The sequence below is a fragment of the Electrona antarctica genome (assembly GCF_951216825.1).
Source record: "Electrona antarctica genome assembly, chromosome: 22".
Taxonomy (NCBI): Eukaryota; Metazoa; Chordata; class Actinopteri; order Myctophiformes; family Myctophidae; genus Electrona; species Electrona antarctica.
This window is the reverse complement of record NC_136805.1, coordinates 2,614,488-2,638,176: the sequence shown is the minus strand read 5'-3', so window position 1 is coordinate 2,638,176 and position 23,689 is coordinate 2,614,488. Positions and strand designations below refer to the sequence as shown.

At 42.6% G+C, this 23,689-nt stretch overlaps 1 protein-coding gene across 1 annotated transcript; it reads left to right on the top strand.

The window, feature by feature from the left end:
- Positions 1-366: 366 nt before the first annotated feature.
- Positions 367-17,342, top strand: LOC306914710 (myosin heavy chain, fast skeletal muscle-like; the record flags this gene model as incomplete). Its single annotated transcript, XM_079491885.1, has 40 exons — positions 367-573; positions 664-807; positions 1,037-1,193; positions 1,286-1,313; positions 1,398-1,509; positions 1,652-1,744; positions 1,836-1,899; positions 1,986-2,084; positions 3,318-3,421; positions 3,744-3,882; positions 4,229-4,347; positions 4,751-4,900; positions 4,985-5,155; positions 5,301-5,488; positions 5,593-5,708; positions 6,446-6,510; positions 7,084-7,171; positions 7,477-7,594; positions 7,678-7,801; positions 8,602-8,738; positions 8,856-9,111; positions 9,284-9,526; positions 9,655-9,831; positions 9,926-10,071; positions 10,176-10,266; positions 10,348-10,737; positions 12,156-12,282; positions 12,379-12,497; positions 12,599-12,795; positions 13,418-13,601; positions 13,706-13,871; positions 14,106-14,230; positions 15,142-15,450; positions 15,565-15,768; positions 15,863-15,988; positions 16,128-16,298; positions 16,388-16,492; positions 16,594-16,689; positions 17,014-17,142; positions 17,337-17,342. 40 exons carry the CDS (start codon positions 367-369, stop codon positions 17,340-17,342), a joined length of 5,790 nt encoding a protein of 1,929 aa, XP_079348011.1.
- Positions 17,343-23,689: the final 6,347 nt, after the last annotated feature.

Sequence of the window (23,689 nt, the reverse complement as noted above, 5' to 3'; positions counted from 1 at the left end):
GAATTGCATGTAATACTAATACTATTGAAATGGATCACTCTTTTCAGATGTGTAATGTGAATTTATAAAGTGAGAGTGAGAATGAACGTTAATATAATCTCATTTAATTCATGATTATAAATCGTATTAATCATTCAACTCATGTCAATGTCCTCACAATTATGTGTTTCTTTCACACTTAGGGGTTGCACACAAGATTTCACTTCTACTGGTAGAGGGGAAAAGTGAGTGTTTGTTCATAATGTTTCTATTAAACCTACACAAAGCTATATTAGAATAGTCTTATACTACAATTATCCACTCAGATCTCAAGTCAGCAAAGGCATCAACACCATCTTTTTTTTCCGTCTACAGAAAGCCGCCACCATGAGTACGGACGCAGAGATGGAGCAGTACGGCAAGGCCGCCATGTACCTCCGTAAGCCAGAGAGGGAGAGAATGGAGTCTCAAAGTGCACCCTTTGATGCCAAATCTGCAGCATATGTGGCGGATAAGGTCGAGCTGTACCTCAAGTGTAAAATCATCAGTAAGGAGGGTGACAAAGTCACCGTGGAGACGCTGGACAAGGGAGATGTAGGTAGAGGTGGATCTAAAATAAAATAGTGACATTGCAACTGTATAATCACACATTCTGAAGTTGTGCTTTTTTATTTTATTTTTCAGACAAGAACTGTCCCCGAGGCTGACGTCTCCCCAATGAACCCTCCCAAGTATGACAAGATTGAGGACATGGCCATGATGACCCACCTCTCTGAAGCCACTGTCCTGTATAACCTCAAAGAGCGTTATGCAGCATGGATGATCTACGTAAGCTTTTCTACATGCTGAGAACAGTACAGCGTTGCACCTGTCAATATAGCAACGAAAGAAACATAGACTATACAGAGTACAAGTTATATCATCGAGTGAAAACCAATCGAATAATAAATTCAAACTAACTCATGGTTCTGACGTTAACTTGCTCATTAGTGGATGTGGCATGCTCAGTGCTCAGTGTTGCATGATATGTTAATGTTCTCTCTCTTCTCCCCTTCAGACCTACTCTGGCCTGTTCTGTGCAACTGTGAACCCCTACAAGTGGCTCCCAGTGTACGACCAGGAGGTTGTGAATGCCTACAGAGGCAAGAAGCGTATTGAGGCTCCACCCCACATCTTCTCTGTCTCTGACAACGCCTATCAGTTCATGCTGATGGGTACGTACTGACAGGACAATGTCAACAAATGTAAAACTATAATGCTTTTGTGCTGTATATCCATGACCAAAAGTTTTCTTTACATTTTACAGATAAAGAGAACCAGTCTGTCCTGATCACGTAAGTTTCCATCATCTACTAGGCATTACAAAAAGAACATTGTACACAGATTCACTAACTGCATTTCTCTGAATTTATAACCAGTGGAGAATCCGGTGCTGGGAAGACTGTGAACACCAAGCGTGTCATTCAGTACTTTGCAACAGCAGCAAGTGCTGCGGGAGAAAAATCTCTCGCTGATAGCGGTAAAATCAAGGTATACGACATGTTTTTAATGTTGTTTTTATTATGAAAATATATAATGAATTTCAAATTAAAACATTTATATGCAATATAGCAATTCAATTTAAAATAATTCTGACCAAATATTAAAGTGGGCGATGTCTGAAACATTCTAGGGGTCACTGGAGGATCAGATTATTGCAGCCAATCCCTTGCTGGAGTCCTATGGTAATGCCAAGACTGTGAGGAATGACAACTCCTCTCGCTTTGTAAGTGTAAATAATTTAACATTTTATGAGAAAACCTGCAATAATTCCACAATGTAGAGGTGATGCAACAAATTGTGCTGTTATCAAACAGGGTAAATTCATCAGAATCCATTTCAACTCAGTGGGTAAATTGGCCAGTGCTGATATTGAGACATGTAAGTATGAAGTTCACAGATGATAAATTATTATATATATGCATTCTTTTGAGTATTAGATTTTGAGTTATGTTCAACCCATATAGATCTGCTGGAGAAGTCCAGAGTGACCTACCAGCTTTCTGCAGAGAGAGGTTACCACATCTTTTTCCAGATGATGACCAACCACAAACCTGAGATTATTGGTAAGTGCTGCCAGGATGAATTAATATATCTATCGCGCATAGAGCACCGAAGTCCTGACGTCACTGCCCTCTACTACCAGTAGAGGGCAGTGAGCGCAAAGGTTCATGTATGGTTTTATAAGCATTGTACTCTCCATAGGGGGATTTTAGATCGCCTCATATAAGAACTGTGTTTGAAAAATAAACCGATCACCCTGGCCTTTTCACTCATATGGATATGAAGCATCGACTGAAGGTGGAAATGTACAAATATACCCAAAGAGTAACAAAATAAGCGTTAGAAACGAGCCAAACAACCCAGAGACTACATTTCCGGGTAGGCTGCTTCTGCCCGCAGCCCGTCGCACAACAGAAACTGAACGTTAATTACGTTTATTTTTATTTTATTGATATATAATGTATCGTGGTTAGTACGAGTCGAGTCACCACCAGCTGAGCTTACGTCAACGAGGAATCTCAGGAACGCAATATGTTGACAGCTGGGCGTGACGTATATGCTCAGCGACATTGCATTCATATGTAGTTTCAAGGCTTTTGCGGTCACATTAATTCCATTTTCTCTAGAAACTGGCTGTATCAAATATGAATGGACATCATTAACGACGCACAGCCACTCCCCTGACAGAAACGCAGAGGTGGTCGGTTTATTTTTCAAACACAGTTCTTATATGAAGCGACCTAAAATCGCCGTTTGGGGATCTCAATGCAAATAAACAAATACATGAACCTGGAGATTGACGACCTCTACTGAAAGTGACGTCAGACTTCGGAGCTCTATTGCTAAGGTTTTATCGTGCGCAACCCTTATTTTGAAGAGCCAAATATCCGTAACCGGATGTTACAATGACAAAATGCTGTGTGTGGTGCACCTGCTGTCGGCCATTGAAAAACCTTGCTTTCACCAGAAACGACATTCATTGCACCGATTTTGAGATACAGGCCATTGAAAGCAGCACATAGAGTGCAAGTGGATGCGAGCGCATCTTCAAAATGGCCACGGCCACTGTCACACTTTGACTGTTATGCTAGCGGCAGCTAATGATTCGATCGGATCAAAACATGGATTAAAGAATATAAACCCTGGAAAGTGTAGCCTACGGTTCTGGCAGGCTAGACGATTAATTTAATCCTACGGTTACTACGGTTCTGACGGGCTCCGTGTTAATGATGCTGCAGCCAGAATATAAATTAATGAATAAAAACACACTGTCACTCTTTTTAATCCCTTTTCAGAAATGTGCCTGATCTCCGACAACCCCTACGACTTCCCGTTGATCAGCATGGGTGTGATCGTTGTGGCCAGCATTGACGACAAGGCAGAGCTGGACGCCACTGACGTCAGTGATTATTATTATTGATGATTATTATTATTTTTAATATTTCCAATACTCACTGCAGGCAGTTGCTCTGCAGAATGTATTTTCTAATGCAGTGGTTCTCAAAGTTTTCAGACGGTGACCCCCCTAAAATAATCCTATTTGAACTGGGGTATTAATAGGTCTTAACAGGCCTTACGTTGTCACTTTAGAAATGTGCAGATAACCTGTATACACTGTATGTTGGTTTGTTGACAGTTGAGTTGTGCACAGTTTTACAGGACGTTTGTTAATGTAACGTTAATCTCAATCTTCTGAACACATCTCTGCTTATTGACATCAGGAAGCTATTGACATCCTGGGCTTCAACGGTGAAGAGAAACAATACATCTACAAGTTCACCGGTGCAGTGATGCATCATGGAGTCATGAAGTTCAAGCAGAAGCAGCGTGAGGAGCAGGCTGAACCAGACGGCACAGAGGGTGAGCTGATCTTTATTTATAATAATAATAGTAGTAGTACTAATAGTTTATTATTATTAGTAGTAGTAGTGGTAGTAGTAGTACTAGTAGTAGTAGTAGTAGTATTTATCATTATCACAGCTGCATCTTCAACTAAGGAATGAAAATGACGCATACATTGTCACAAGTATTGCATTATTTTACTTATATTCTAAATTAACTAAGCTAAATATAGTTTATACTGATGGTAATTGGTTTATCTCTATTCCCCCGTTGTAACCTTGTGTTTACCTTGCTTTCTGCAAATTGCTCTGTGGAATTAGTTTAAATGCCCGCATTGTAAATTGCGTATGTATGAACATTTCAGAGGCTGACAAGATTGGCTACCTGTTGGGTATCAACTCAGCGGAAATGCTTAAAGCATATTGCTACCCCAGAGTGAAGGTTGGAAACGAGTTTGTCACTAAGGGACAGACTGTGCCACAGGTGAGTAAGACTCACCTCTTCACACTTAGCCTGTCACCTTAACCTGTAGCACTTGCCCTAGCCTTGACGACCTTGCAGGTTTATGCAAAGGCTAAAATGTAATTTAGATGTTGTCATGTGGACAGATGCCAAGTTCATTTGTAGACCTGGCTCAGTTGGCTGGCATCCTATCGTGTGTAGTTTCATGTACAGACTTTGATTTTGTTTCAGATTATACTGTTTAGACTGAGGCTATGTTCGTGGTTCACCTCAGTTCCTATAGATTACTATTGCAATGCATGTGATGTATTACCTCATGATTTCCTTGTTTACTGTCAATCCCTCAGTGTCTGCTAAATGCCTACATTGTTAATAGTAAATTGTGTAATTCATACCATTACTAATAATGTTCCTATTTCATTAGGTCGGTAACTCAGTGGGTGCCTTGGCCAAGTCCATCTATGAGAAGCTGTTCTTCTGGATGGTCATTAGGATCAACGAGATGCTGGACACCAAGCAGCCGAGAAACTTCTACATTGGTGTGCTGGACATCGCTGGTTTTGAAATCTTTGACGTAAGCGTGGACTTTTTTTTAAGTGGGAGACAATTATATTTTGTCACAATTACACAATTGGGCTAATGATATTTCCACTCACAGTTCAACACCCTGGAGCAGCTGTGCATCAACTTCACCAATGAGAAACTGCAACAGTTTTTCAACCACACCATGTTTGTTCTGGAACAAGAAGAGTACATGAAAGAAGGAATTCCCTGGGATCTCGTTGACTTCGGCATGGACTTGGCTGTCTGCATTGAGCTCATTGAGAAGGTATACACTTAATATTACCTTATTATATATTATCATATACTTGCTGTCTGCATTGAGCTCACTGAGAAGGTATTACACATATTTTGTGCTTTAATTTAATGGACATGATGTTAATATTGTTTTTGTCATCGTCTCCTTTACAAAGCCCTTGGGCATCTTCTCCATCCTTGAAGAGGAGTGCATGTTCCCGAAGGCTTCAGACAAAACCTTCTGTGACAAGTTGCACGGCACGCATCTTGGAAAGTGTAAAGCTTTTGAGAAGCCAAAGCCCGCCAAAGGCAAGGGTGAGGCCCACTTCTCCCTGGTCCACTACGCTGGAACTGTGGACTACAGGTTAGCAGAACCTTATACATTATAGGCTATGTTATGTTACTTTTACTTTAAGTTATAAACCTAACCTAACCTCCTAACCTAAACCTAACCTCTGTGGACTACAGCATCACAGGATGGCTGGAGAAGAACAAGGACCCGCTGAACGACTCCGTGGTGCAGCTGTACCAGAAGTCTTCAATTAAAGTGCTACAAGTGTTGTATCCTCCTCCTGAGCCTGAAGGTATGTTGATTAATATGAATAGAATACTATGATATAATGTTTTCTATGCTCCTCCTTTGCCTGATAGTATTATCATGGTGTGCTGAGCAGCAGCGAGCACACTATAGACGATTTATCCCCAAAACGTTGGCACCGTCCTTACCCCCTTCTACATACTTTTCAAACTGTAAACGATTCAGCTTAATGAGCGTTGCACCTGTCAGACATGCACAGAGCCAGTTCTGTCGACTGTCGGGGAAACTCCGTCCACAACCACTCATCCAATCACACACTCATTTAATTTCAGACCGCTCTACTTACTGGTAATCTGGAAGTTTGCACTGCTCATTCCTGCTTGCTGCTGCTGCTGCACACACCACTGCTGCCTTGCTCAAATTAACACTGCTGCTCACCCTCCACCACCACCCCAGCTACCACCTGTTGTTTTGGATCTGCTGTTTATGTACGGGGGATTCGGAATCCCTATGGTCGGGACTGATGCGCTTCATCAGTGTACATAGAAAGCAGATCCAATTCACCGCCAAACCATAATAAATATATTGCTCATTTTACATTCAATAAATTTTCTATCCATTCATGAGTTGTCCCGACAGAACTGAATAAGCGAGCCCACATTAAATCAGAAACAATATTTTCAAGTTCATTTATTCTTGTTCAGACCTTTGGTTCAACCTTGGTCGTTGAAAAAGTTCTTTATAAATTAACTTTGTTTTGATGATTCTATGGAATATAAACAGATAACACAAAGAAGGGGGGCAAGAAGAAGGGTGGTTCCATGCAGACCGTGTCTAGTGCTTTCAGGGTAAGAACATTTATTCATTATTATCAACATTAGATTGCTGTTAGAATGAAGCATTATTATTATTGTTATTATTATTACATGATCTAGGTAAGAAATAGGCAATGTTGGAATTAAAAATGTTCCGTATCACCAGTTGTGAGCTTGTAGATCAGCTATCTTTGAATGGCTGAAATTTAAAATTGGGCTTAAGTGGTTAATGTGCAGTTTATGTTTTAGTACAATCTATATCGAATCTGTAGTGTAACTAGTATATAAAGTGTTCAAATATTTATAGTGGAGGAAAAAGTACAACATTGTATCACTTTTTGAATGGTGCAACCACTCCAAGGAACAGCAATGTTCGTGTTAACCTATGTATGTGACTATGTTACTATGAGTACCAGTAGGGGAAAAAGTGGCGCTGTTGTGCCAGAAACAGAGAGAGAGAGAGATAGTGCTGCACTGTTGCCTGCTAATGAGAGAGAGAGAGAGAGAGAGAGAGGGGTAGGGGGAGAGGGGAGTTGCATCACTCAGTTGTCAGTTCACACGGGTGTGATTTTAAAAAGCCTACTTGGATCTTTTAATTCTCAATAGGCTAACTTGGGGATGCTGATGACCAACTTGAGGAGCACTCATCCTCACTTTGTGCGTTGCCTGATTCCCAACGAGTCCAAGACTCCAGGTAAACACAGGGAAAAACTAATACATAAACAAATGCTGTCATAACATTCTGTCTGGAGTCTCTGGACTGTATGGAGCTGACCTGTTTTGACATCCTATGTTGACCTCATCAAACCCTGTACACTCAAGACATGCTCCATATATGGGAAGTACAGAATTCATTCCATGTTTATCTGACCCCCCCCATGCCAAAGCGCCAGCGCTCGCCCAGCAGTCTGCCGTCAAGGAGGCGTATGTGTGAAAGGGCGAGGTCGCTTCTCGCCCGCAGGCGTCCTACTGGTAATAATAATAATAACATCTTTACAGGCTTGATGGAGAACTTCCTGGTCATCCACCAGCTGAGGTGTAACGGTGTGCTGGAGGGCATCAGGATCTGTAGAAAGGGCTTCCCCAGCAGGATCCCATATGCTGACTTCAAGCAGAGGTATTCATTCCTTCTTCCAGAAGCTTTAATTTTAACATATTAACGGGAGGGACGCAAAATGACCATGAACTTCTGCAAAACAGGTACAAAGTACTGAACGCCAGCGCATGTCCCGATGGCGCATTCATGGACAACAAGAAAGCTTCAGAGAAGCTGCTTGGGTCCATTGATGTTCCCGTTGATGAGTACAAGTTTGGACACACCAAGGTAAATACAGCAACATTACACGAGAGGGTGTGCTTTACTGTGATTATTGGCACGACCAGTGATGCGGTCATAGGGACGAGGCATAGTCGAGTTCCGCAAGCATCTGAAGTAAATTAAAGACATTAAATAGTAGGCTACCTGTTGATTCAAAGTCGCAGCACTCTTTCACAGAGGCCACACCAATCAACACAGCTGAGCTGTCAAAGCCGCCCCGGGGAGTGGGAGGAATTCCAATATGTGCTCCGTCGTACGACTGTGTAACTGATCTACAGGCTTCCAACGCGGTGCGGTGGCGACGCGTTGTGGACTTGTAGATTAGCTATTTTCGCTGCACGATAACGTACGGCAATATATAAAATGCAACGGGCTGTAAGTGTTAACCACTCCAATAGTATAATGAAATTCTCCTTCTTGTCCTCTTCCAACCATTTATCAAAAGTAAGTCCACCAAATAAATCGAAATTAGCAAATTAATTTGAACAGCCGTTGGTTCTCTGGTGGGCTTAACTTGCTTGAAGGGACAGTTTGGGACAGCGCAGCTGTGCCATATATGGTCTAATCATGTGCAGAGTGATATATTGATGTGACTATAGGCCTATCATGCTGGTTTGAACCACGGGTTGCTATTTCAACCAATCAGATTGCTTCGTCGGAACTAGCTGTTGTATAATCTGGTTTAACATCATGGACACACCGAGGTAAACACACTGTGAATCTGGTTTTAACATACGTATGTGGACAGAGGACTAAAAGTAGATGTTACAGTTGTTTAGTTACAGTGATTGTAATATTGTATTCAGGTCTTCTTCAAAGCTGGTCTGCTGGGGACGCTGGAGGAGATGCGAGATGAAAAGCTGTTTGCTCTGGTCACCATGACGCAGGCTCTCGCACGAGCTTTCCTCATGAGGAAGGAGTTTGTCAAGATGATGGTCAGAAGGTACAAGCATCATTTTGTTCATGTTACTTCCTGTTCAATACAATCACTATAATAAAAGTGTATACTTCTTCCAACTCTGTCCACAATCATGACACACTACAACCGTTTTTTCCACAGAGAGGCCATTTTCACCATCCAGTTCAACCTCCGCTCGTTCGTCAATGTGAAGAACTGGCCATGGATGAAGGTCTACTATAAGATCAAGCCTCTCCTGCAGAGCGCCGAGACTGAGAAGGAGCTGGCAGCCATGAAGGAGAACTACGAGAAGATGACGGTTGACCTGGCTGCTGCCCTGGCCAAGAAGAAGGACCTAGAGGAGAAGCTGGTGACTCTGACGCAGGAAAGGAATACCCTCCTGACGTCATCGTCATCAGTAAGTATACTGGATATTTTACAATTCTCTGTCGCATATCACAAAGCTGTTCTTTTTCACACCAGTCTTTTACACTAATAGTCTGTACCCCCCAACAGGCAACTGCAAAATAATGTCTCTCCCAGAAAAAATGCTGACATGTTTCCTCCCTTGTGTTTTCATTGACAACCAGGGAGACGAGGCTCTGAATGATGCTGAGGAGAGGTGTGAGGGTCTTATTAAAAGTAAGATCCAGTTGGAGGCAAAGCTCAAAGAGACGACTGAGAGACTGGAGGACGAGGAGGAGATCAATGCAGAGCTGACGGCCAAGAAGAGGAAGCTGGAAGATGAATGCTCTGAGCTCAAGAAGGACATCGATGACCTGGAGCTCACCTTGGCCAAAGTGGAGAAGGAGAAGCACGCCACTGAAAACAAGGTTCAACATTACACACTCTAGTCATCTTATCAAGTTATACCACAATAGTGATCCATTCACGGTTTTACACTCTGTCCATCTTATCAAGTTATAGAACCATAATGATCCATTCATTCTGCTTCTATCAGGTGAAGAACCTGACTGAGGAGATGGCCTCTCAAGATGAAGGTCTTGCTAAGCTGACCAAGGAGAAGAAGGCGCTCCAAGAGGCCCATCAGCAGACCCTGGATGACCTGCAGGCAGAGGAAGACAAAGTCAACACTCTGACCAAGGCCAAGACCAAGCTGGAGCAGCAAGTTGATGATGTGAGTGTTTACAAAGTGAAGCAGATGTTTTGAATACATTATATGTTTATTGTTTCACTCAATGATGACTTACACATAATGTATCATTGTGCAGCTGGAAGGTTCTTTGGAGCAAGAGAAGAAGCTCCGCATGGACCTGGAGAGAACCAAGAGGAAGCTTGAGGGTGATCTGAAGCTGGCCCAGGAAGCCATCATGGATCTGGAGAATGACAAGCAACAGTCTGATGAGAAGTTTAAGAAGTAATGTGGACAAATAATATGTATAATTCATATTAATAATAATAACAATATAAAATGACAAGGACAAAAACTACCACTAAAATATGATGTACTGTATTCCACAGGAAGGACTTTGAAGTAACCCAGCTTCTGAGTAAGATTGAGGATGAGCAATCTTTGGGGGCCCAGCTGCAGAAGAAGATCAAGGAACTCCAGGTATTATTTTTCTCCATCTTCTTTAAAATCATTGATAATAAGTGTGAATTAGGATTTTAACATGTCCATTCATTTGAAAAGGCTCGTATTGAAGAACTGGAGGAGGAGATCGAGGCAGAGCGTGCTGCTCGTGCTAAGGTGGAGAAGCAGAGAGCTGATCTCTCCAGGGAACTTGAGGAGATCAGTGAGAGGCTGGAGGAGGCCGGAGGAGCCACCGCCGCTCAGATCGAGATGAACAAGAAGCGCGAGGCTGAGTTCCAGAAGCTGCGTCGTGACCTGGAAGAGTCCACCCTGCAGCACGAGGCCACCGCTTCTGCTCTCCGTAAGAAACAGGCGGACAGCGTCGCAGAGCTGGGCGAGCAGATCGACAACCTCCAGCGTGTCAAGCAGAAACTGGAGAAGGAGAAGAGTGAATACAAGATGGAGATCGATGACCTGTCCAGCAACATGGAGGCTGTTGCTAAGGCAAAGGTATGATGGAATGCCTTTGCATAATATAAATCTTGCCCTGATTACAGTAAACATAGCATAATGTTTGGCTAGTTTAAACGAAGCTTTCCCCACATTAACAGAAAAGACACTAGTATAGCCCCCTGGGGGACTCTGCATCAACCATATGGGTTTAAGTGGTTAATAAGGCTTGTTAGATAAAACAGTGCAGTGCTGTTCTCTCCTCATAGCTAACTAGAAAAAGTGCCCTTCTGGGCACAGGTCTCCACCAGGAGGATAGGAGTGTGTGATCTTTGGCAAAATGTTTAGCAATATAAACGTGTGTGTGTGTGACGCGGCTTGGACTGTTGTAGCGCCACCATGAGGCTGATTTGAAAACTGTCAAGTGGCATTTCTTCCAAAGCCTATATGCATGCACAGTTTCACCACAATCAGTAGTTGTGGCGATTTGTACAAAACGGGTACAAAGCTGGCTACTCCTGAAAAGTTTAGAAGCCAATCGTAGACAATGAGGGTGGATTATGAGAAATCAAACAAACCTGTCTTGATCACATGACTATGAAGAGCATGTGTACCGATTTGCGTGAAATTTGGATAATATCTGAAGGAGTAATATTAGAAAATGTGTTTTACATATGTCGGCCTCCTGGTGGCGCTATAAAGAGCAGATGTGAAAAATTCCAGGCAAAGATTTTTCCTTGGCCTCTAGGGAGTTGGCATACAGATCCGTGCAGTTAGAGGTAAAAACACTTTTTGGCCAGTTATAGCGCCACCATGAGGCTGAGTTGAAAATGTTCATGTGGCATTTCTTCCTCGGCCTAGTGGGAATGTGCGTGCACAATTTCACGGAAATCACACGATGTGTTCATGATTTGCAGCATTTTGTTTGAAACGGAGCACTCCTGCAAACTTTGGAAGCCAATCTTAGCCAATCAGGATGGAGTCTGAGAAATCTGAAAGACCCGTTTCGTTGAATGGCTCTAGAGAGACTGTGTACCAATTTGCGTGATGTTTGGACAAAATCTGTAGGTGTACTGTCCAAAAACTTTTTGCACAAAGCGGCCTCCTGGTGGCGCTATAACAGGCCGTTCTGGAAATCTTTGGGTAGAGGTTCATCGTTGGCATCCAGGGAGTGTGTGTGCAAAATTTGGCATCGACCGGGTTAACGGTGCCGGAGATTAGCTGTTCACAGACGGAATGATGGACGGACGGACGGACACACACACGGACACACGGACGGACGGACGGACGGACGGACGGACGGACGGAGTGCAAAACATACTCTCTCCCCATGCCTTCGGCCTGGTGGAGACAATGATGGCCAACCCAGTGATGAATAAGAAAAACATCTCCAACAGGACTGGCTTTACTGTTCAAACCGAAGCAATGAACCAATCAGAAAAAGAAGATGATTGAATTTGTCCAATGTTCATTTGCAGGGAAATCTTGAGAAGATGGCGCGTACCCTTGAGGACCAACTTAGTGAAATCAAGGCCAAGGCTGATGAGAACTTTCGCCAGCTCAATGATGTTGGAGCTCAGAAAGCGAGACTGTTGACAGAGAACGGTAAATGTTCATCTTGAAGTTTACTTTGTCTACAAGGTTTGTTCATGGTTGGAGATGATTTGTTTGAAATGAACAAATATTCAAATTTCTATCTAGGTGAGTTTGGTCGTCTACTGGAGGAGAAGGAAGCTCTCGTCTCTCAGCTCACCAGAGGCAAGCAGGCCTCCACCCAGCAGGTTGAGGAGTTGAAGAGACTCATTGAAGAGGAGGTTAAGGTGAGGAACAGACACCCTATTTAGGCCTAGTTTATTTTGTTGTATTTTTTTCAAATTTGTATTTGTATCCAGCTGACATTTTGTCGTTTTTCGTCTGACAGGCAAAGAATGCCCTTGCCCACGCTGTGCAATCAGCTCGCCATGACTGTGACCTTCTGAGGGAACAGTTTGAGGAGGAGCAGGAAGCCAAGGCTGAGCTGCAGCGTGGAATGTCCAAGGCCAACGCTGAGGTGTGTCAGTGGAGGAGCAAGTATGAGACTGACGCTGTCCAACGCACTGAGGAGCTGGAGGAAGCTAAGTAAGTCATCAGTGTTTTTACACCAGGGTTTCTCAAAAAAAAAAATGTGTCGAGGACCCCCAAATTGATACTTGGCCGCGGACCACCCTCTGCAAAGGTTTTGTTCCAGGGATACCCAGAAGAGAGTCTTTATGTTAAATAAAACAAATTCCAAATGATAAAAAAATCTGTTTGAAAAACATCCATGTGTTCAGTAGTTAGACTGCTTTGAAGATTAAATGGTGGTCGCGCCAAAAGTGGAACGATACACGGAAGATAAATATGCAAAACGTCTCTAGCGTGGGAGAGGGTGGGAGGAGATCTTTGCAACCATGTGTATTTTGCATCTCCCTGCACAGGGGCGTGCACTGTGGGTCATAGGTTAGCCAAGAGCACCACCTAGTGTAAGAATAAAAAAAACATCAAACGTACAATATGTTCTTGGCAGGGAGGGACATTGAAAAAAAGATGTCCAAAGACGTTATTGGCAGCGAGTTAACTTCCTCAGCTGGGGACCCCCTGGATCCCACCAAGGACTCTTGGGGGTCCCCGCGGACCCCACTTTGAGAACCAATGTTTTACACTGACAGGCACCACAAAATATTGCCCACAATCATTTATTCCATTAAACACTGACCAACAGGAAGAAGCTCGCCCAGCGTCTCCAGGAAGCTGAGGAAGCCATCGAGGCTGTGAATTCCAAGTGTGCCTCTCTGGAGAAAACCAAACAGAGACTCCAGGGTGAAGTGGAAGACCTCATGGTTGATGTGGAGAGGGCCAACGGTTTGGCTGCCAACCTCGACAAGAAACAGAGGAACTTCGATAAGGTGCTTTGACATTCATTATTTTAATATAAGTGTGGTTAATGACACATGCTGTGCAGGTCCTTAAAGTGGGGTAAAATGACACGTTTCATTACATTACTGTGCAGGTCTTGGCAGAATGGAAGCAGAAGTTTGAAGAGGGACAGGCAGAACTGGAAGGAGCTCAGAAAGAGGCTCGTTCTCTCAGCACTGATATGTTCAAGATGAAGAACTCCTACGAGGAGTCTCTGGACCAGCTGGAGACCATGAAGCGTGAAAACAAGAACCTGCAACGTGAGTCTTTCTTTTGATAGCAGTTCATATTTTTGCTTCAATATTGTTTTGCATATTTCTTCTGAGCCAAAGGCTTATGTTGTTAATGGGTCAAAAGGTCATCATATTGCTTTTTTAAAATTCTTGTTCAAGATAAGTTGTGGATTAAAGGCTACACCAACTTTATTCAAATGCAACTACACAATACTCTGAATACGGAAAGGTTCCTCATTCATTATTTTCAATCCACTGCAGAGGAGATCTCAGACCTGACTGAACAGATCGGTGAGACTGGAAAGAGCATCCATGAGCTGGAGAAGGGCAAGAAGCAGGTGGAGACAGAGAAGGCAGAGATCCAGACAGCCCTGGAGGAAGCCGAGGTAACACTGCAGAACAATGCAATTGTCTGGGGTCGCTGCAATTGTAGCGACCCCACACAAGTGGTTCTAAGCGAGCTAGCTTATCTTAGCATTGCCCATGATGTTGCGTGCCGAACTGGTGAGCTGGCGATCCGTGTTTGATCCCAGCTCAGGGCGTTGTGCAATTCAGTGCAGTCAGAACTGCAGCCTCACTCCCAATCTTCCGCCGTAGTCTGAAAACCCACCTCTTCAGACTCCACCATGGCCCGTAGCACTTGCCCTAGCCTAGCCCCTTAGATAGCACATTATGTAGACTTAGATAGTATTTTAAACAGACTTATAGCTTGTTACGTAGACAGCTCTAGAATTGCACTTTATGTAGTCATAGCACTTTATAGTACACATATAGTATTATAGTATAATATAGTATATAGTATAGTATGTATAGTTAACATAGATACTCCACTGTTACGTTCTTAGTTTACGCATGATTCATGATAACTACTTTTTATATATGTGATGTATGCCATGCTTTTGTTATTGCTTAATGTAAGTCGCTCTGGATTAAGAGCGTCTGCTAAATGCCTAAATTGTAAATTGTAAATTCGCTACATTGGTGTCAGAAGTGGGATGCCTGTCCTCATGTGAGTTATGTGGAACTTCAAGCACAAGGACGCGCTTTTTCTCGTATGGGGGAGGTAGTGTAGCGATCCCACTGAAGCTCCTCTGAGCGAGCTAGCTGTCTTAGCGGTGCCTCTTGCATGCTGGACTGTTGAGTTGCTGATCAAGGTTTGACCCCAGCACAGGGGATGTAGCACTTTTTGCTACAATGTTTTACACTACAGCATTTTAGATTTATTTCGATAAGTTTTACCAGTGTATCTAGATGATGTTATGATGATGTTTCATTTTGATCCTGTTTTACATTTCAGGGTACTTTGGAGCACGAGGAGTCCAAGATTCTTCGTGTGCAGCTGGAGCTCAACCAGATCAAGGGTGAGGTCGACAGGAAGCTGGCAGAAAAGGATGAAGAGACGGAGCAGATCAAGAGGAACAGCCAGAGGGTCATTGACTCCATGCAGGGCACTCTGGACGGTGAGGTCAGGAGCAGGAACGATGCCCTGAGGGTCAAGAAGAAGATGGAGGGAGACCTGAACGAGATGGAGGTTCAGCTGAGTCATGCCAACCGCCAGGCTGCTGAGGCCCAGAAGCAACTGAGGAACGTCCAGGGACAGCTTAAGGTGCAAACCATAGTAGTTTGTTAGACAGAGACATATTCAAACAGTGGAGCCGCTCTGAAAAAATGGTCACATTCTGATGTTTCTCCTCACCACTTCAAATGTGATTTCATTTAGGATGCCCAACTGCACCTTGACGATGCTCTCAGAGGCGGAGAAGACCTGAAGGAGCAAGCTACCATGGTGGAGCGTAGGAACGGCCTCATGGTGGCAGAGATCGAGGAGCTGAGAGTGGCTCTGGAACAGACAGAGAGAGGCCGCAAAGTGGCTGAGCAAGAACTAGTAGATGCTAGTGAGCGCGCTGGACTGTTGCACTCTCAGGTACGCAAGTCAATTAAAAAAAATCCAATATTCAGAATTAAACAAATATTTACATCATGCTTACTTATATTGTTCAACTGAATCTTTATTTCAGAACACAAGCCTTTTGAACACCAAGAAGAAGATTGAGGCTGACCTGATCCAGGTCCAAGGTGAAGTGGACGACAGCGTTCAAGAAGCAAGGAATGCTGAGGAGAAGGCCAAGAAGGCCATCACTGATGTAAGTTAGGATGCCCTACCATTATCTATTAGTGTACTGTTAACATACCTATCTATTAGTATACTATTAACATACTTAGATATTAGATATCCTCATCGCTTCATAATAACATACAATACAATGCAACATGACTTTCCAGGCTGCTATGATGGCCGAGGAGCTGAAGAAGGAACAGGACACCAGCTCTCACCTTGAGAGGATGAAGAAGAACCTGGAGGTCACAGTGAAGGACCTGCAGCACCGTCTAGATGAGGCTGAGAACCTGGCCATGAAGGGAGGCAAGAAGCAGCTCCAGAAACTGGAGGGCAGGGTAAGGTGTAGTTTACTTCAACACGGCTTATAGTCCTAGACAATGAAATATGAAGAGATAACCTCATAATGTATCATTCAACTGTGAAGGTGCGTGAGCTGGAGGCAGAGGTTGAATCTGCAGGGAAAGGTGGAGCAGACGCCATTAAAGGTGTCCGCAAGTACGAGAGGAGAGTGAAGGAGCTGACATACCAGGTACTGTATACCATGTTCACTTTAATGACCATCATTCCTCTGACACAAATAATAGATTGCACGAGCATACAACTAATGTTATGAATTCACTCTGACTTCAGACTGAAGAGGACAAGAAGAATGTTGCCAGGCTTCAGGATCTGGTGGACAAACTGCAGCTGAAGGTGAAGGGCTACAAGAGATCGGCTGAGGAAGCGGTAAGACACATTTACATGGTGATGAATGTTCCCTTGTGGCTGCCATGGCCATAGTACTGTTGGCATAGTTAGTAAGGTTAGTAATGGTGGAACTAACGGGAGGTCGTACCAATGATGCCACAGCCATGATCACACCATTCCAATGAGAACCTGTCCATGCTCATTCTCATTCATAATGGTCCCAATGCACTCACACTGGATGGTCCACTGTTTAAGCCACAACCACACAACCACACAATACAATTTCCTGACATTGTATTGTTTGGATTATAATTGCAAGCTCCTCTTTTCAAAAACTGAGGCTTTTTTTAAATCATATTGTAGGAGGAGGCAGCCAACTCTCACCTGACCAAGTGTAGAAAGGTTCAGCATGAGCTGGAGGAGGCAGAGGAGCGTGCCGACATCGCTGAATCCCAGGTCAACAAGATGAGAGCTAAAGGCCGTGACGCCAAGGTATGTTCAATAATTGTATTAAGATATATTATCTTTAACTAAGATTTAACTATCAGAATCAGAATCATCTTTATCGTCACATCACAGTTTTACAAGTAAAAACTAAGATTTAACTATCAGAATCGGAATCATCTTTATCGTCACATCACAGTTTTACAAGTACAAACGTGGGTGTAATTTGTGTTTGTGCATAGTTCTAAAGATTAGAACTAAAGGTACTAGTGTTGGATGCTTAATAGTATATTCCTCTCTTTCACAGGGAAAGGATGCTGAATAAGGTCTCCAATTCAAGTCACCGTGAAAAGTCATAAAATATGACCCATTGTATTCAATAAATGTTGCAACAAAATAATGTTGTTTCTTGTATTCATTCAGTCAGGTTTGTCAGAGCATTCCAACTCACATGTCCACTAGGATTTTGTAAACCCATTGCAGTGTATTTTTGGCTGCCACAACTTGGCTGACTCTCTCATAACTCTTTGAGGTTTATTTTCTTATAGTTATAGTTGATATTGACCACAGACACATGAATATATATACCTGTATAGAGTATAAGAACTATTACCCACACACCCTAAGCAACATTGCAATCTTCAGAAAGTTGATTGGTGGGTTAAATTGACAGTCCTATATCTCCATTACCTGCTGCATTGCTGACATCTTCAAGAAAATCACGTGTGCATCAAACAGCCATGCTATAATGAAGATGACAAGGAAATCAAGGCTCGTTGTTCTAGGGGTATGATTCTGACTTTGCGTGCGAGAGGTCCCGGGTTCAAATCCCGGACAAGCCCTACTGTTGACACTGCACATCACTAGGCGAGGTGTCTATAGTGGTAATGCACCAACAGCCACTAGAATTCCATCAGATTTTCCTCCAAACAAGGCCCTGCAGTCATTGTGTGGCCACGTGGAGGCAGCATAGCTTGATATAGGGCCACTTTTGGACCAGCACACATCACACAAGTATAACTGGCCACCAAATGGTGGCAGTATTGCACTGTAATAACAGATAATTAAAGCTTTGCTATTACACGTTAGTTACTATCCACTCCTTTTCTTAATCAAACATGGCCAACACTTTTGAGTTCTACCATTAAATAAATAAAATCACATTTGCCCGTTTGATTTCTTGTCCCCACAAAAGAAAAGGCAAGATGGCGGCTTCTCAAAGCGGCCCTGTGATTGGCTGGCTGATTCAGTCCAATTAACTGCAACATCCAGCATGAATAGAAATATAGACAGGGGTCGTATAGTGGAAATCGTGCCATATTGACACGCTTTTCAAAGTTCAGAGTGAGACTGAGATCATCAGTCTTTCCTTTTATGAATACATCTTGATTTATTTTTTTACGATTTTATTTGTAATGTTATATTCGGTAGCAGGGACGTGCACAGTGTGTTAGAGGGGCAGGGGCTAAAATCCCATTAACAGAGCACTTTTGGACAAAAATAGCGAAAATAGCACGCGTTGTGAGCTTGTAGATCTGCTATATCCGGGGCGCAACCCAGCACTTTTTAGCTAGTGGAGATGCGGTGTAACGACATGGATTTCTAAACAAATTTGTTCAATGCAAAATACTGTGTAAACATTCAGGAGACTTCAGGGGAAAAAAGCAATTCTCCTGAATGCTGCCTTCCTTCCGGCATGACATGGAAAGGAGTGCTGTGGCATATGCATATCTTTCACCATACATGTAGTAAATGCTGCATTCATGGTCTGGAAAGGGCAGTTGTTTTACAGACGGGTAACAGGGCAGGGGCTGTCTATGTGTGCACGTCCCTCTTCGGTAGCATTCATCTGGAGATAGTTATGGGGAAGGTCATTGCTACTATACTGTCCTGCAGCTCTATCACTGAGGACAGTACAGTCTACAGCATTTAAAGCTTCCCTCGGCCCTGCTTTCTTAGAATGGTGGTATTATAGCTCCCCCTGCTGGTTATACAAAATCCATACATACAGGAGTCCAAAAACACTTTTGACCCTCTAGCTCTCTCTCTTTCTGAGAGAGAGAGAGAGAAACATGGCTTGTTTCTATAAAGGAAATGATAATACACAATGATACAAATTGAAAACCCACTGGGCTGAGATAAAGAAGAGGCGCAGAGACGTGTGTTTCCAGTTTAAAATTAATATATTGGTTTATCGATAAATCAAGGCAGGATAAAATACTTAAGAAATGCTTCACTGCAAAGAGAAGATCGTGTTAGAAAATTATATTTATTTATCAATTACAAAATGCTAGTTAAAGGTCCATGCAAGCCAAAGGAAGGAATGTATTGTATTGCACTCGTTAAAACCCCCATACTATACAGCTTATAGCCCTATAGTAACCACGTGACCCACGTACCACCTGTTGAGACTACAACTCCAGACCACCCATATAGCTACTGCTGGTATGTCTGGGGCAAATACACATGCACTACTAGTAGTAAATCACTATACTATTATTAAATTATAGCCTATCACATACAACTGGTTTGCACAAAACAATAAACAAAATAAACCTAAACAAAATCAAATAATGGACGAGAAGAGCAGAGGCAAGGCAGACAGGATTGAGCTTTACAACAATATAGCTGTGCAACTGCCATACCTCTATGGCAAATGGTGCATTTATATAGGGCCTTTATCCAAGCCGCTTTACAGAGATTTTGCATACTGTACATTCACTCATTCACCCCCCCCCCCAGGCCACGCCCCCCCCCCCCCAGAAGGGATGACTTAAGAAGCATTGTTTTTTTTCTATGCTGAAACCGATACTTAACCGAAAGATCTACTATTCTATACTTTCTTATTGTGTGTTATTGTGTGAAATAATGTATTTCCTGTCCTTGTATGAGTATTGAAAGAAAATGAAACATACTGGGGAATAACAAGGGAATATATTGGTTAAAATATGGTTGAATATTTAACCCTGAAATGTAGTGTACGGAGAATATAATATCATCATATCATCACCTTTATTTATAGGCTACTCGGAAATACAGTTGAGGGCAAGCCCTCATTTTCAATGTATAGCCGAGGTTACAATACACAAAATACAGTCAAAAACAATACATAGTAATGTGAAAAACGTTCTGGAGCATTCCTTTGAACTGACCGAAAGATGGAAGGGAGCTCAGTTTTAAAGAGTTTTGGAGTTCATTCCACGAAGTTGGGCCACTGACAGAGAAAGCTGGGAGCTGTGGGGCTGAGCAATAGTTCCAGATATAGTTCCAATTTGTCCAATTCCAGGAAGTGAACTGCCAGGAAGCTATAAAGGAACAGGAAGTGAGGCGCCGAGCTTGGGTTCCATTTTGAGGCAGTTAGAAGAGGGTTTGGTATGGTTCTTACTGTTTGTCAAAGACTCTCTTTTTAATACAATACGAAGCAAAATTCAGAATTGAACTCGAACCGAAAGTTTGGTTGGACATTTCTGAAGCTCTCTAAGCTAACAATTCGGCGTTTGTGAACAAAGGAACCAGCAGAGGATTCCTGACTTCAAGGTTGGGTGAGAAGGAGATACTGTTCTTTTTTCCAGTGAGGCTTTTTGTTTTATAACTTTGGGGACTACTTTATGTAAGAGAGGATCTACAATGTTTGGATTACTTTTTGGGGATTACTTTGGGATACTTTGACACTGGGACACCTTTAAAGGGACATTGTAGGGGAAATTGAAGTGAACATTTACATTTTCATTTTAAAAAGGGATTGATTGTTCAATTGTATTATTTTGTTTGATCTACCTTAATTCAGATAAAGAGTATTGACATTTAATTTCAAAATAAATAGTTTTGTGTTTTCCTTTTGCTCAACAATACAGTTTGTTTCCAGTGTGAAGACTTACTGTCTCAGGTACAGGACCTTATATCTTTATTTTATTTAATATAACTCAGACATATATAACTTCATGGTTCTGATTGTTATACAATGCCAGAGTGCAAAAATAGCCTACCGACCGATCGTTCATTCATCGATTGATTTTGTGGCGGTCCGCCCCTACTTAATTGAATGATTGATTGATTGAAGTATGTATTAACAGTTTGCAGAATTACAGTACATTTCAAGCACAACTCAATACAAACAAACTGTTAACTGTGAGTGGACGACCCAATAAAGCGATCGGTCGACATTAAACTTTGTCCAGTCCTTGGTGGGTGCAGGAGGACTGTTGGTGGATGGATGTTTATCTCGTGTGGACTTCAGTGTGAGAGCTTAATGGGTTTACAAAATAGTAGTCATAGTGGACATGTGTGTTGGAACCAGAATAATCGGACAAAACCTGACATTAAAAAGTGATTGACGAGACAATGAATACAAGAAACAACATCATTTAGTTGCCACCTTTATTGAATACAATGGGTCATATTTTATGACTTTAATATTTATATATTTTATTGAATACAATGGGTCATATTTTATGACTTTGCACGGTGACTTGAATTGGAGAATTTATTCAGCAGCGTCTTTTCCCTGTAAAAGTAGGAATATACAATTAGATATTCAACATTCATCTTAAGTTAAATCTTAGTTAAAGATAGGGTGCCATAGTTGTGTACTTATCTGTTTTGTATACAGTGTCTATGGAGTTAACATTACTCTAATAGACCCCCAGGTGTGGTTATAATATGCAAATATGTCTTCCCTGTGTATTTTTGGTTTCTTTCTGAAAGCTGAAAGCCTTTGAGTCAAAAGGCCCGATCGAAATACACTTTTTTTAGTGACACACTAAAATCAACGGGTGCAGTACTTAGTTTAGACAGTTTTTGGTTTAGACTAGTCATCGGTTAGACCAGTCATTAGTCCTACATCTACAACCTATCTCAAACCCATGTCTAACCAATGCCTAGTCAAAAACTAAGTATGCACCCCATATCAACCCCTCCCCTTATTATCATACAACAGCTGTGAGTTCAGGTGAGTGGTGCTAAGGTGAAAACCAGGTATACTTAACTAGTGGGTGTGGCCACTTTTCTGTTTCTGTACACTTAAAAAAAATCCTCCTAGTATAATCCTAATACCTGATGATCATGTTTTATGGGGGGGGGGGGGGATTACGGCACTGCATCTTTAAAGATAATCATCTTAAACCTTCATATTGAACATGTATTACCTTGGCGTCGCGGCCTTTAGCTCTCATCTTGTTGACCTGAGATTCAGCGATGTCCGCACGCTCCTCTGCCTCCTCCAGCTCATGCTGAACCTTTCTACACTTGGTCAGGTGAGAGTTGGCTGCCTCCTCCTACAATATGATAAAGATGGTTCAAAGCCTCAATATGCGAAAAGAGGAGCTTGCAATTATAGTCCAAACAAGACAACGTCAGGAAATTGTATAGTGTGGTTGTGGCTATAATACAGTGGCCCATCCAGCATGAGTGCCTTAGTTGGGACCACATGAATGAGCTCGGACAGGTTCTCATTGGAACGGCACGATCATGGCTGTGCCACTTCTTGTTCTTGGTTGGCACCCCGAGCCAAAAATCACAGCTTAGAGGAAACAAAATCTATTGCTTTCCGTAGTCCACGTTGGACATTTGTACCAATGTGCCTGAAACACACAGCCTTTCGTGTGCATGGTTGCCTTTCTTTTCAGCACCCATTGTACAGTAACAGCTTCCCTGCGGTGCAGATTCCATACCATGCCGCAGAAGCATAGGGATCTAGAGATAACATCATTTGGGGGCTCGTCCTAAAGCTCGTGGAAAGCAGCGAGATGGACATACTAGTATACTACATAATACCAGCATTATTTTGTATTTATTTTTACATAACCAAGTCATATTATGTCTTATAGTTACAGTATGCCAACAGTACTACGCCCATGGCAGCCACAAGGGAACATTCATCACCATGTAAATGTGTCTTACCGCTTCCTCAGCCGATCTCTTGTAGCCCTTCACCTTCAGCTGCAGTTTGTCCACCAGATCCTGAAGCCTGGCAAGATTCTTCTTGTCCTCTTCAGTCTGAAGTCAGAGTGAATTCATAACATTAGTTGTATGCTCGTGCAATCTATTCCTTTTGTCAGAGGAATGATGGTCATTAAAGTGAACATGGTATACAGTACCTGGTATGTCAGCTCCTTCACTCTCCTCTCGTACTTGCGGACACCTTTAATGGCGTCTGCTCCACCTTTCCCTGCAGATTCAACCTCTGCCTCCAGCTCACGCACCTTCACAGTTGAATGATACATTATGAGGTTATCTCTTCATATTTCATTGTCTATGACTATAAGCCGTGTTGAAGTAAACTACACCTTACCCTGCCCTCCAGTTTCTGGAGCTGCTTCTTGCCTCCCTTCATGGCCAGGTTCTCAGCCTCATCTAGACGGTGCTGCAGGTCCTTCACTGTGACCTCCAGGTTCTTCTTCATCCTCTCAAGGTGAGAGCTGGTGTCCTGTTCCTTCTTCAGCTCCTCGGCCATCATAGCAGCCTGGAAAGTCATGTTGCATTGTATTGTATGTTATTATGAAGCGATGAGGATATCTAGTATGTTAATAGTATACTAATAGATAAGTATGTTAACAGTATACTAATAGATAATGGTAGGGCTTCCTAACTTACATCA